The sequence below is a fragment of the Diplotaxodon limnothrissa genome, linkage group LG15 (assembly GCF_057381915.1).
Source record: "Diplotaxodon limnothrissa isolate DT_005_m linkage group LG15, D_limnothrissa_male_GT1.1, whole genome shotgun sequence".
Lineage (NCBI taxonomy): Eukaryota > Metazoa > Chordata > Actinopteri > Cichliformes > Cichlidae > Diplotaxodon > Diplotaxodon limnothrissa.
In genome coordinates, this window is record NC_140610.1 from 1,186,398 (window position 1) to 1,201,301 (window position 14,904).

At 43.9% G+C, this 14,904-nt stretch overlaps 1 protein-coding gene across 1 annotated transcript in view; it reads right to left on the bottom strand.

The window, feature by feature from the left end:
* Positions 1 to 6,536: 6,536 nt before the first annotated feature.
* Positions 6,537 to 14,904, bottom strand: part of cnstb (consortin, connexin sorting protein b) — a 19,778-nt gene continuing 11,410 nt past the window's right edge. The window contains exons 5-11 of the mRNA XM_085372517.1: positions 14,056 to 14,142; positions 13,855 to 13,963; positions 13,251 to 13,272; positions 13,106 to 13,145; positions 12,009 to 12,262; positions 7,020 to 7,164; positions 6,537 to 6,897 (exon numbers count right to left, since the gene is read on the bottom strand). Coding sequence (XP_085228643.1) covers positions 6,689 to 6,897; positions 7,020 to 7,164; positions 12,009 to 12,262; positions 13,106 to 13,145; positions 13,251 to 13,272; positions 13,855 to 13,963; positions 14,056 to 14,142 — 866 coding nt within the window. The 3' untranslated portion in view covers positions 6,537 to 6,688. The remainder of the gene's footprint in view (positions 6,898 to 7,019; positions 7,165 to 12,008; positions 12,263 to 13,105; positions 13,146 to 13,250; positions 13,273 to 13,854; positions 13,964 to 14,055; positions 14,143 to 14,904) is intronic.

Consider the following 14,904-nt stretch of genomic DNA (forward strand, 5'->3'; position numbering starts at 1 on the left):
AAGAAAGGAAACTTAAGGGTCGCTGTGGGGGGAAAGATGAGCAGATGCAGATAACTGGTGCAAGTGATAGGGAAGTTACATATGAAGGGAAAGTGGTACACTGAGCAAGACATGAAGAGAGATAGGACATGAAAGAAAGGCGATTTAAGGAAGGAGAGGCAGGTGGGAGAGGAGAGAGGAAAAGTAGGAAGGCATTTCTGAAGAAATACAAAATCATATTAGGGGAGGAAAAGAAGGAAGAGAGACAGAACTGGAGGAAGAAGGAGAGATGAGGTGTCAAAGGGAGTAATGAGCAGTGGGAAGTGATGAAGCCCTACAGATGACTCATCATATTCCACTCAGAGTAGATGGAGGTCTAAACAACATAATGAGATAGTTTCATTAAGGCCTGTGTCTCTGGCTGTGATCGAAACAGCGACAGCTGCTGAAAAGGCTGACCTAGTTACAGCAGGTACAGCACGGGGGGGCTTCTGCTACAGCCTGCAGAGATGCCGCGTACTCAAACAGGCTCCTGCACCAGTTTGCAAACTACGGATGAAAAAGCCCGTCACATCGTACTTTTGCACCAACTGTCATTTTTCTAAGTGTGACCTGCTGAAACAGATTTTTTTGAGCTTTAACTCAAGTGTGTGTGTGTGGGGGGGGGGGGGCTTTTCTGAAATGTAGCATTGTAATTTTCTTCAATGACAGCCAGTTGTTGGACACTCACCTTTACCTGGCATACCAAACATACGCAGGTGCAACAGACTGATTACATCGTTTTCCAGGCTGTTTATAACTTCACCCATTTCTCTTTTCAGTTTTTCTTTAACTGCTTTGACCCTTCGCTCATACCGAGGCTCTGAGCTCTGGCTAGCTGTAGCTTTAGCCGCTTGGCCTTTGTGAGCGTCCATAAATCGTCCTTGTTCAGCTGGGTGAAGGCTCAGTGTCGTATTGATGATGGTAGGGTGAGGCCCTGGTTGACTCTTCTGTGCTAACAGTTCAGCTTTTTGTGTGCACATGCTGAGCATGCACAGACCAGCTCGTTATGAAGCATACATGCAGGCTTGAGGATGCTAAAAATAGTCCATGGCCAGTTTTTTTTTTTTTTTGGGAGGGGGGGGGGTATCTAAGCCAAAAAAGACTTGGAGTGAATTTGGAGAAATAGCATTCAAATTTGCAGCTCCTTCCTCCTTCATCACTTCCAATAAAACCTGAAGGATCAGCTCTCACTGGCTGTATTTGAGGCCATAAAAAGGACTTGAACGCTGTTATTTTAGGCTGCAAAAGCTCGTGTTTTATGGCCTGAGTTGAGACAATGATTTTAATGGATATTTTAGTTTTAATTGGCACTGAAGTTCACTTTTTAAATCTTTATCTCTTCTACACTGTTATGCTTATTTTTATGTATTTTTGCTGTGTGTGTTACTGCAGCCAACCACCAAATGGAGTAAACAAATCAAATCAGCATTTCCACCTGCCCTTCGTGTCGTTAGGAGGCCTCAAAGATACATTTGAGATGTGGATGATTCCTAAAAATCATCCTACAGTGCGTGTGTGCACTCAGTCTACAGAAAGAAATCCTCTAAAAACACGTCTGAGCTTTTACAGTCTGAGGGTTGATCAGTACAATAGGTTGTGTATATATTTCGTGTACAGGGTTTCCTCCCAGAGAGGACGAACTCAGCTGTCAACTCGCTGACTAAAAACCTTCAGGATAACATTTAATTAAATTAGGACAAATTAATTAGGAATTTGGGTTCAACTGAGAATTAAGAACTGAACCAGGATTCAAATTAAGCTTTATCATTTTTCTATTTTAAAAGTAGAACATCAGTGATCGAGCAGCTCATCCAGCCCAGGTTTTTGTATGTGCAGAGAATCAAATTTGAGTCCTTTATGGCTGCACCCGTTCAGCCAGCCAATTCAGCTTTTTTCCTGAAAATCTGTCCCAGAACACTTCCTGTCGATTCATCAGGAATCCTCTCACCCTTCAAAACTGTGTTAAACTCACTCCCCTCTCACCTGTACCTCCACGGGTACATCCTCTGTCCCGACCACCATTCTCCTTTTCCACTTCAGAGCTGCCAGCTCCATCCACCCACTCTCGTTTTTAATCTCATTTAAATTGTGAATGATCTGTGGCAAACGGGAAACATGGTACCAGAAATTCCAGGGACAAAGACTTGTTTTGTGGCAAAGTTAGCAAACTTTTTAAACTTTTATTTTTTAGGATTATTTCAGTTATAAATAAAAGGAACAATTCAAATATAAACAATGCCTTAACAGTGAAATGTTAAAACAACCAGAGTCATCAAAGAGCTGGTTTGTATTCACCTCTGCTTGCCTCCTCAGCACAGCGGTATTCAAGCTCAGCTGATCCACTGATCGTGTCCTAAATCTGTCTCTGCTTCACTGCAAGGCGGCAAAATCTCATTGCACTGAATGTAATTCAGACTATCTTGAAAGGAGATGTGTGTGTTTCTAAAGCTGAACTCACCAAACATTCACTCCAGGACATCAATAGACATTTTCACCACACGTTCACTATATAACATTTATATAGGCGACTGCGTTTGCTCCATCAGCACCACACCTTCATCGTAATTAGAAAAGTACTCAGGTTTCACTTCACACTGCTGTGATGTGGGCCAAGTGTGGAAAAGGAGGCATTTCAGTGGGAAATCCCTGTGTGCAGTGTATTTGCTTTACCAAGGCCCAGCTCCACCTTCAATAAAAACACTGCTACTCAGACTTAATAGTTTAAGTCAGACAGTAATGGTCCACCTAGAGCTTCACCTCTTTTTGGCTCCTGTTACATGCAGCGGCTTGTGGCCAAACGTCTTCCTCTGCTGGCGCAGTCATCGCTGCCCATGAAGATGTGCACAGCTGACGACCCTGAACAATTAATTATGTCACAGCGCAGGAAACCAATGACCTCAATAAAGGCTTCATTAGAATACGCATCTTATTCTTCTGGCTTTCTGCTATTCTACTAACCCAGCTTTGCTCACTTTTAGAAACTTTAGCTGCAGCCATGTTCGGGTGATGGCGTATCAGCATATATCAGCATATCTAGTTTTAGGAAAATTAAAAGTGAGTAATATTAGTTTTACTACCAAACTCCAAACTATTGGCTTGATAACCAACTTTCCTAACATGCTTTTTTAACTGGCTATCAGGATACTGGTTATGAGGAAGGGCAGCAGGGCACGTGTCTCCATCCAGCCCCTCTGGGCTTTTCAGAAATGACCTCTGTGTCACATGGATATGGACTTTTGTGCTATTGTGTTTGCTGCAAGTGCTTGTTTATGAATTCATTTCTGCTGTGGATTCAAATGTAAGACTTTAGGTCATAAGTGAATTTCAGCTGTGATCCAGTGTTTACAGTACTTTCCTCTAACCTCCACCAAAAATTATTAGTCACAATATCACGCTCTAATTATAAATTTAAGACTGCTTACATGACGCCGACACCATGACTTCACTGAGTTCAGAGAGTGTGTTTGTCACGTAACTTCCAGGAAGCTCCTCGCTCCTGTCAGAGTTCCTGAACTCCCACCAAACCACACGCTCGGATGTTTGCTGCCTTTTGTTTTCTACTTCACTGCTGCAGTAATGCTGAGGCCAGTTCATCATAGACTGTGTGTTTCTATGCAGATATGCTTTTACTGCACTGGCCGTGTGTTTGGGACGATTGTCATGCTGAAAAGTCATCACCCATCAAATATCCCAGATGTTATTATATGGTGGATATGTACTAAGTATTTATACTATATATGAATATATATATATACTTTTCTGTTATGATGCTTCTTTAAAGTTTGACAAGATCTCCGACCCCGCTGGTGGAAACAGCTCCAAACCACGACAGAGCCTTCACTCTGTTGGCTGTAGACGCACACTGGTGACCTCTGACCTCCTCCATACATACTGATGATTATTTCAACTAACTGCCAATTTCCCATTTACCTGTTGGCACAGATTTTCAGTCTCATGTAACTGGCATACCTCAAAAACCAAAAACTGTAATAAAAGCAGCAAAGTGCATGAAAAACAATCTTTGTAGTACTGCCACGTCCACAAAAGAACATTTCATTTAAAAGACCATCTGTGTCGTCGTTGGTATTTGTTAACCTTCAAATTTTGATGCCTGTTATTTTCACTAGTTCACTACCAAACACCTCAGCACAGTATTTGGCATTAATCTGTAATCATGTCAACAAGGAACGATCATCTACAAACTAACCATCGATTCTCATCTGCTTGTCCTTTTCAGGGACAGCTATCCCAGGGCAAGAGGCGGGGTACACACAGTCATAACTATGGGAAATTTAGCGTTTCCAGTTAAGCTAACTCCACTATCTGCATGTCTTTGGACTGTGGGAGGAAGCCAGAGTACCCGGGGAGAACACGCAAACTCCACACAGAAAGACCGCGGCCTGATGGTGGAATTGAACTCAGGACCTTCCTGCTGTGAGGCAACAGTGCTGACCACAGCTGGCTCAGACTGCGTTGCTAACAGAATAATTTACAGCCTATATCAGCCCTGATAGCATATTCATCTTGTACTGCAGTAGTTTGTGTGTGAAGGAGCTATCAGCTGATGATTCTGTGGTTTACAGGGACATCTAGTGGCCAAGTATGGAAATTACACAAAGGGAAACGATCAAAGATCTATAGAAACATCCACGTAAATCACAACTGACCACAAATCTTTATTTTTTGTTTGTTTGTTGTAACCATAAAAAGAAAACAATGGTTGCTGTTTGTTATTTAATCGTTTTTGTGTTCCCTTGGGGACACAAATAAACAGACACATAGAAACATAAAGGCGGATTGCTTAATGCAGCAGTATCCACACTGACAACACAGGCAGCGTTTGTCACTTTGTAACATCTGACGTTGGAAAGGAAAGAGAAGATAAAAATGTTCATATAAAGGAAATGAAAAAGGAGCATGCTCTCATGTTCCAGTCACATACACAGTCTACAGGTGTGTGTGTTTCTGTTGCTTGAACCAGCCAAAAAACACAACTGCTGCTCCATAAATGCCTGTTTTTAACTCGATCTGGTCCCAGATGCAGACACCGTCCTTTTCTCTCTTTCAGTAGAATTCAGTTTGTAATCACAAATCGTGACTTAGAACAGAGGTTCACACACATAACCATGAGAACATCGAGCACCTAAAGCATGGACACAGGAAGTGCCTGAGATTGTGGAGCAGCTACTAACCGGTACATGGCAAACTGCGATGACCACAAAGAAGTCTGCAGCATTTCAAACCACTCTCCCTCAATCTACATTTAAAGCTTCATCACTGTGGAGTATGAAATGCTGCTATTATTTTGAATAGGGTTCTAGTCTAGCACAGTCTAACATTTCTTCTTCATCTGGTCATATTACAATAAGAGAAACATAGAGAATAACCACAAGAATGGAGGTAAGCGCACAGCTACTACCCCTTACACCGTGGAGGACCAAACCTGCCAAAATAATAACTTAAACAAAAAGGTATGAAGTATCATGAAAAACATTAAGTAAAACATAGATCCTTATAATTGTTATAATAATCATAACTTTCCTTAATATTTAGCTTTGCATTCATTAAGGTATTTTTTAAACTTTATTCCCTTTCAATGTAAATTTTACTTCGCATTTCTGCACCAGTTTGCAGATGATGCGAATGAATTGACGATCGTTGGCAGCCACTGCTTCACTCAGGATATCGCTGAGATAAATGGCCTGTATTTGTATAGCTTTACTAGTCCCTCAGGACCCCAAAGCGCTTTACACATCCAGTCATCCACACAGTCACACACTGGTGATGGCAGCTACATTGTAGCCACAGCCACCCTGGGGCGCACTGACAGAGGCGAGGCTGCCGGACACTGGCGCCACCGGGCCCTCTGACCACCACCAGTAGGCAACGGATGAAGTGTCTTGTCCAAGGACACAACGACCGAGCTCGAACCGGCAACCTTCCGATTACAAGACGAACTCCCAACTCTTGAGCCACGATCGCCCCTATATACCCCCCCTAAATATCACTCCTGCAGTAATTTGCATAATGATGTAGAACAAAAAGACGCTTTGGGACACATTAACTCATTCTCTGAGTCTTTTATTTCTATATGGTTTTATATTTTGGCATTTCTGGTCCTCCATGCTATTGATAGCAGAATAAAGGTAATAGGAAATAAAATGTGGGCGGGCTGGGAAATCATTATTTGGTTGATCATCCTAAAAACACACACACACACATGATCCTGTGGATTTGAACGACAGCTTTTCTCTACACAAGTACAAATAAAACAACAAAAATCTGGAACTTATGAGACAAATTGATCAAAAGTTACAGCTGCTGCTACAAACGTGAGCGGAGCCCTGCAAACACCTTCTGTTTTTATATAAACAGAGCCGAGACACGTGAGCCCTCTCGTGTGGTATCTATGGCAACCACACGGAGCGTAGTAAACAAGTTGTTTTTTTTAACGCTTACATGCACACGTCACCACGTTTTGATTCTGAGGTGAGATTCGGAGCACGTTACCGTACGGTGTCGCTACAAGCACCAGTGTAGTTATTGATTACAGTTCACAAGTATCTTTGTTTACATTTCGTCCCTGCGCCGTCGTGTTAGCTCAGCACTGCAGCCGCTCATTGTTGGCAGTTCTTGTCTGGATGATGGATGACGCAGATTAAGGGTGTTAAGTCCGAAAGGGCAGCCAGCGCCCGAGCCCTTCAACGAGCCTCCGCACGTTCATGACATAAAAGTCGACATTGTGAGTGAAATCGGTGCAGATGTTGGAGTAAGTGTCCAGCAGGGTGCAGTAGAGCGCAGTCCCACCCACACTGATCACCACAGTAACGAGGCACAGCAACAGCAGGATCAGGCAGGAGTCTCCGCCCACCTCATCTGTAAGACAGGGACCAACGCTGTGTCAGATCCTCCGAGTTCACCATCATCAAACATGAAACATTTTAAATTCCTTTTCTATCTGAAACAAACTGCAGCAGCAGAAGAAGCTCTGACTGTACCGTGCTCGCTCCCGTCCTCCGGCTCACTGAACCGAACTTTGCGTTTGGAAGTTTGTTTATTAGTAGTATTGCTTGGGGGAGGTAACCCGTCCAGCGATGCTCTCCTCCTTTTCAGGATGGAAACCAGACCGTCTGGGGACGAGTTCTGGAGGAGACACAGAGACAGAACATAAAGAAGGAAGCACAGCAGCTTTGGGGAGTTTGCTCATGTTGACAAAAACAATGAAAAGATGATCGTCACGTTCAGCGGTTCTGTGCATGTTGGGATATTAAAGGAGGAAACCTTTAAACGCAGAGTTAGTTGGTATCAGTCCATTATTATTAGGATCACTTCTGATTCTGATGGATGTGCTAAAATAAAGAAGAACTCGCCAACAACAGGCAGTAACACCATTACTTTGTAACGCTGACCGTCTCGTCCAATGAGCTGGAGCGGTTTGTGAAGGCAAAATGCAAAACGATAATTAAACATTATGTGCACCAACACTGAAGTTCTCAGTACATCCTGTGATTGTAGAGCCTCCTTTAGCAGCATTATGTTGACGTAATGATTTTCTGCATGACTTTGTGGTCTCACACTGCTGTGGAGGAAATACGAACTGTAGCTGACGCTGAAATGTTTGTGTGGGTTGCCATGACAACACCAAAGTGAATCTGAGATCGTTATTGTTTTCTATTTGTTTTCTTTATTTGCTTCTCATGCTTGTGTACATTTGCAGTAGGAAAGGTAATCTATGAATCCAGTGATATATCCTGCTTATAAGAAATGTTTCTGTTAAAATATTATTGTGAAGTAGTCACTTCCTGTGAGTTGCGGGAACCGGAAGTTGTGCGCGGGAGAGACAAGACAGAACGGTAACACGGCGGACTTTTCGGAATATACAACTTTTCTACTGCTGGTTTTACAAGGCGTACACGGTAAAAAATCATTATGCTGTTATTTGTTTAACACTTGTGCACCTTGTGAAAGGAAATAAGTGGCTGAGATGAATATCATATGTGCTATCGATATTATTTTACTTGTTTCTAGTTTTCACGGTGCTCCATGATTGTGAGAGGAATAAAAGAATTGTGGACATCAGTACGAAGCGTGGATTCTTTCGACCAGAGTAGAAACACGAACTTTGGTGCACTTTTCTGTGAGCATCCATTCATGCACAGCCTTTCAGTCAGGCTGACATTTGAACCTTGACTGGGCCAATCCAACATCTTGATTCTTTTGCTGCTGAGATTCATCGCTCTCAGCCTGCAATTCAAAGCCGGAACGATAAGCCCTTTTCCACCAGGCTTGACGGTTGCTGTGAGGTGTTTGTGCCAATCTGCTGTATTAGGTTTTTGCCAAACTGTGTGCTGCTGTGCGTTATGGACAAACATCTCCAGAGGACATCGTTCCAGAAGTCTTATAGTTTATTCAAAACCAGCTTAAGCTGTGCTGCCATGTTCTTTTATTTGAGAGAGTGTTTCTCCTTTCAAACAAACCAGACGCCATCAGACTTTTTCCAACTGTGCTGCCATGAACTTTAACATTTAACATGCTGGGACTGGAGAGTCCTGAGCTGTAGCTCTTGCGGGGTTTTGCCATTTCTCTGAGCACTGCACAGTCTGAACTCGGGGTGAATTTACTGAGACAACCACCTCTGATTAACAACAGTCTACAAAGTTTTCTAGTGAATAATCTTTTTCTCGCTGTAAAATTCAAAATGTTTGCAAATCGTCTTACAGGCCTTCCCAGGTTGGCAGCAGCAGTTGCTTCCTTGCTGCATTCGTAAAGGTGCAACAGATACACAAACCTGCTTTTTAAAAGTGACATGCTGATAAAACTTGACTCACCAAAACGGAAACATTAGCACTTTATACTGTAAAATGCTACAGAGAAAAGCCCAACAATCAGACGACCCCCTGTGAGCACGACGTTGGTGAAAGTGGAAAGAAAAACATTCATTCACATACATTTAACTTTTTTCACCAATGCCTAAGTCGAATTAGTCGTTTTAGTTTAATCAAAGCAGAAGCACTGTCATGGCATTCAAGCCTGTGATTATAAGCATCCACAGCTTTGGACGTGAACATTTTAAAATTTAGTTGTGATTTATGATTTTGTTAGTGGGAGAAGCAGACACACAGCTGCACACACAGAGGCAGACATTATTCTCCGTGTTGGCCTGAATAATGTGTTTCAGGAGGAAGTCACGATTGGGCAAGCTCAGTATTCGAAGGGTCAGAGGGAGGAACTGCGTTCAACATCTTTGCCCAGCACAGAGGGCCCATTTGCAGTGACAGTGAACAGTCAGCCTCATCGTGCCTTTATTTACTGTGTGAGGCCACATTGTTAGCGGCGCGCTCGATGTTCCACTGGTCACAGTTAACTCTACACAGACAGACTTTTTGCACACTCTGGGACACAAATACAGCCAGGATCAGACATTATGGGGAAAAACATATGGTTTGATAAACCTTTTGTCCTTGTTCTCATCTAAAAGAATTCACTCAAAACCACAAATTCCAATCTCATAATTATACTAGAGGAAAACTCGCCACGGTTGCCAGCAGTTACCCTCTCACAGACTTTATCCAAAAAGGGACAAAGCTCATTTGGAGCTTTACCTGCTACCATACTTTTTTTGTGGACCCAAAGGGACCACATTTCAACAGCAGTGGAGAAGTTATCAGCTCAGAAGCTTGGTTACCGAGCTGGACTGATAAAGGTGCACGAGATACTCATACCTGCTTAGCTACCTTTAATGCCAAGTAACTTATGTACAAAATACTGGAACTTTACTTACCAAGACAGAAACATTAGCATTATGTATCGTAAGCTAAAGATTCTTCAATAATACAGAGGTGATCCCAACAACTGGACATTTCCCTGTGAGCAAGCACTTGGCAACAGTGGGGAGGAAAAACTCCCTTTTATCAGGTAGAAACCTCTGGCAGACCCAGGCTCACAGAGGGGCGGGGCCATCAATGAGGCCATGTTATTCATCACAGCTTCATGAAAGATGCTTTAGAAAGCACCAACAACACAATCACAATGGAAAGCTCCATTTCACAGGCAGGAATCAGCTGAGGTGAACCTCAGCAGACAGGATTGGCTACGCTTTCCTGCGTCTGTCAGTGTCAGTAGTTACACCCCGCCATGCACACACACGTTTAACATTTGTTAAAAAAATCCACCCACTGATTGGCTGTAAGACAAACTGCAATTTTCTAACCACTTCAGGGCCAACATTCACCCAGCAATCGTCACAAATTGAAATCTATATAGGTTCACCTATTGGCTAAAATGAGTAACAATTTTTCCACCGGGGATTAAAAGTTCGACAGTGTTATATTTGTATAAAAGACAGAAAGACAGAAAGCGCTGTGGAGCTCTCCGAGCCCGCCAACGTGCTGCCTGAGCTCATCGCAGCGTTTAGTCAAAGCATATAAATAATTTGTCCAAGTCACACAATGTTTGTCGTGACATTTTGGAGGGTTTTGAGTCAGATTTTTCATGTTTCTTCTAATCGGAAGGTTGCCGGTTCGAGTCCCGGCTCGGACAGTCTCGGTCGTTGTGTCCTCGGGCAAGACGCTTCACCCGTTGCCTGCTGGTGGTGGTCAGAGGGCCCGGTGGCGCCAGTGTCCGGCAGCCTCGCCTCTGTCAGTGCGCCCCAGGGTGGCTGTGGCTACAATGTAGCTGCCATCACCAGTGTGTGAATGGGTGGATGACTGGATGTGTAAAGCGCTTCGGGGTCCTTAGGGACTAGTAAAGCACTTTACAAATACAGGCCATTTACCATGTAAGGAAGTACAAATATTGCTGATGAAAAGCATTCAAAACCTTGTGAAATTTGATAGAAAGGGATAGTTTCTAGTTAAATGAGCCATGATCCCGAAGCCATCAGTGCAAGGCCTGGATCCTGTGATTACATCCCCACCCCTGCAGGAACCAGGCCCCTTCAGCTCAGTGGTTCAGCCAGAACATGACGTCTTGGCTCAATAATCTAACACACTTGGCAGGGTGGACGTCCCAAGTGTGAGGCCACACCAGTGAACATGGGTGGAGGCTTTCTCAACAGAAAAATGATGAAGGTCTCATTCAGGGATGACGGATATGATCCGTGGGAGTGTCCAAGGAAGAACTGAGCTGCTCAGCATGTGGAATTTCTTCCTGCAGGCGGACTTTAATGGAAAGGATAAAGGAAACAAGCCAGGAAGGAAAAGGGAATAAATGAAGGGTGTTGGATGGAAAGTGAAAATATATTTGTGCCAATGCAGTACTGTGCAAAAGTCTTGAGCCAATCCTAATTTCTTTCTGTTTTGCTTTGAGCGTCAGACTTGTACTCGGGTCGCCGATGGGCTCAGCCTTTCATGGATAGTCGACATATTCGTCCAATCGCCCAACCCTAACTTGTACCTTGTTCCTCATTTTCAGAGGAATCTTCATCCTTGTTTTTGACCTAACACATACCAATGAATCATTCAAGCACAAAAAAGAGCCAGTGTTGTGTCTACAGACCAAAGACAACAGCAATGAACCAATTTTAAATGGTATCTTTAGACACTTTGTTACCAGCAGCTTTCCATAAAATGAGTTTTCCCCTTTCTTCAGTTGAGTCTATGAAAGATGCCTGATAGGTCCAAAGTGCTAGTTCTGCCCCAACGAGGTGATTCCCAAAGAGCTAGTAGCCCAAACGTGGCACGTGGTGTGCAGCGTGGCCCTCAAAGCTTGGAGGAAAGCAGCAGAGACAAAAACCCATCTGCAGCACATGAACAGAATCTGAAAGTCATGTCCTTAAAACAGGAATAAAATCCTGCTGGAATTGTGCAAACTCTGTCGTCTTCATCCCCATTTTCTTACAAAATATCAAGAAATAACGAGCAGCTCAAGACTTTTGTGCAGTACAGTATTAATTTAATATCTGACATGACAACATACTCATTTGTTGTCATTTCATATCCTCGAGTGGCGCTAACGCGGGTGTAAAGGCAGCTAAAGTGCAGTCCTACCCCCTCCTTGTGGGACAGTTTGGCCAGGTCCTTGTCTGATGCCTGAGGTACTCCTGTTGGCCACTCCACTTTCACCTCTTCCTCTTCTGGTGTCTCCTCACACTGCTCTTCTTCTTCTTCTTCTACTTCCTGCCCTTCCTCACATGTATCTCCGTCCTCCTCCTCACAGCCCGTCTGTGGTGATGAACGCTCTGACTCCAAAATCAAGCTGTGTTCCTTCACTTCCTCCTGGTGCGTAGTTTCTGACGTGTTGGCTGGAACAGAAATGGAAAAATCGTATGACTTACACTTTGCCACGATGCGCTCATTGTGCATTGTTTTGGTTGCATAGGTGAAAATCTAATTACCAACCGTCCCATTAGTTCACAAACACAAGGTTCACCTCAGCACCCAAAGGTGAACTCAGCAGGGTACGATATTACCACATTACTTTACTCACGCTACGATATTTTTCCCATTTTTTACATTTTGCAAAATGCTGAGTAATCCATCCGTCTGCTTCCACTTATCCTTTTCAGGGTCGCGGCGCTGGAGCCGATCCTGGCTGTCATAGGGCGAGAGGCGGGGGGCTAACACACACATTCACACCTATGGGCATCCATTAGCCTATCCCCACTAAGTGCATGTCTTTGGACGGTGGGAGGAAGCCGGAGTACCCGGGGAGAACCACCCACGGGAGAACATGCAAACTCCCCGGCCGGATGATGGAACTGAACCTTCTTGCTGTGAGGCAACAGTGCTGACCACCGTGGAACTGTGCTGCCCCTATGCTGAGTAACAATATACATAATTATTTATTATTGTATATCTTATTACTCTGTCTCTCTTGCTGAGCATGTGTATGACAAAATAATTTCCCTCAGGATAAATAAAGTTCTTCTTCTCTTACTACCTTTGTTCAACTGTAAAGTCAAACGTTGTCATATCTACAGTTAGCTCACTGCAGTTATTTCTGAATGTAAAATACACCAAACTGAAAGCTGCCATAAATGTTGCTGTCAGGCTGCTGAACACGCAGCATGGAGTACACACTTCTAAACACATCATCATCTGTGGTGATTCTTTGGTATCAGTTCTGAACAGAGACACGTGTTTACCTTCATCACGATGCGGCTGTAGTGTCGTGTTGAGCTTGTTCTGGTGATTGAAACATAGTCGACAACTTTAATGCAAAGTAAAGGTCTTAAATTGAGCCTGAACAGCCTGAACAGCCTGAACAGCCTGGCTGCTGGTCTGTCCTACCTGTTCCACACTGATGGATGGTCTGAGTGATTCCAAACACAGGCCAGGCAGGCAGCAGGAGAAAAGAGGAGGAGAGGACGTTAATATATTACTGAACCTATGAGAAAACAACTTTAGACATTTGTCAGGCTCTCATCTGTTCTTCAGTCAAACTACATCCTCCTGCTTGCAGAGACTCTGGCCTGCAGTAACATAGCAGCTGGATCAGAGCGTGACCACCAGCGTCCGGCGTGCAAACTCCTGCTGTCTGTCTGCATCGAGCGGAAATGAATCTACAGGGCAAATCTTTGGTGCCCTTCCTGCAATATTGATATTCATATTTACACTTATTCAAATTGGTTTTCATTCCTCCCTCTATCCTCACGCATCATCGATACCGTGGCTCAGTCTCAACTTCTTGATTTGTCCTCGTCAGAGAGACAAAGATAGCAGCAGATTGTTAAAGCAAAACTGGTGCTAAAAGCTTTCTGTGTGGCAGCGATGACGGCAAAAGGAGGGAATGAAAGCATTCACTTCAGACACTGAGCTGCTCGACTCGTCTGTGTATGAGCGGAGCCACATCACAGACACGCGACAGGCAGCAGAGCGTCCCACTGTGGTTTACCTGAGATGAGTTCTGCACATCTGGCTCAGCGTCTCAAAGTGTTTCTCGCTCATGCCGTCTGTCTCAGGAGGCAAGCTGCTGCCGCTGTCCTTCTCCCTCTCTTGGCTCTCTGCGAACACATAAGTGTAACAATCACACGCAGTTTCATTTTGCCACAAGAATATGTTGTGTGTGTTTTTTAGGACTGATAAGATGCCAAACCCCAGTTCTCCTGCAGGACTGTGAGGTTGGAGAGCAGGCGTTCATGGTAGAGCTTCTCCAGCTGTAAGAACTGGATGGCCCACTGGTCTGGCAGCACGACCAGTTAAAGACACAACACACACTGGCTCCTAAAATAACATCAATAACATAAGGCCATAACACAAAAAGCAGAGTGTATTTAAGGAGGTCTGTAAGACGACCTGTGTCCCTGACAGCCATCAGTTAAAAATACTTTCACCAAACCATCTTTGCTAATACGTCAAATTTGTAACAACTACATGTTAATTACTAGGAAATTGAATTGTCGGCTGTTTTATGAAGTGAATATTAAGTCCTGACATGCTCGAAGTTATTTGGACAATATAAACGACGCACTGCAAAGTGAAGGGCATCGATAAGCTTAGAGTCTGAAGGGCAGGTAGAACAATTAGCAACTTTGGGATTTATGTCATTTGGTGTAACAACATCAGCTGAATATGAAACACCGTGACAGAGAAAGCTACTGCCAGCTACCACTGAGGGTTAAATTACCCGTCAGCCGAGACAAACGTGACACATGACTTTAAAAAAGCAAGAATCGATGTTTTCATACTCTACAGTCACGTCAGTTTTTTTAGCCGTGACGTGTTCACGATCCAAACCTCCCTTTGTTGCTTCTGCTGTGCTTTCTCTGCAGGACGTGTTTCTCTTTGCCTCACAGACTTCGTCCTTTTCTGATCAATCAGGACCTCTGTCTGTCTCCTCACACATAAACTCATTACGTACACACCACACTCCTTACAGCGAGACAGCCCATAGCTGTCACCACAGCAACAGCACAAACAGCAGGAGGAAACACTGCGAGCCCCT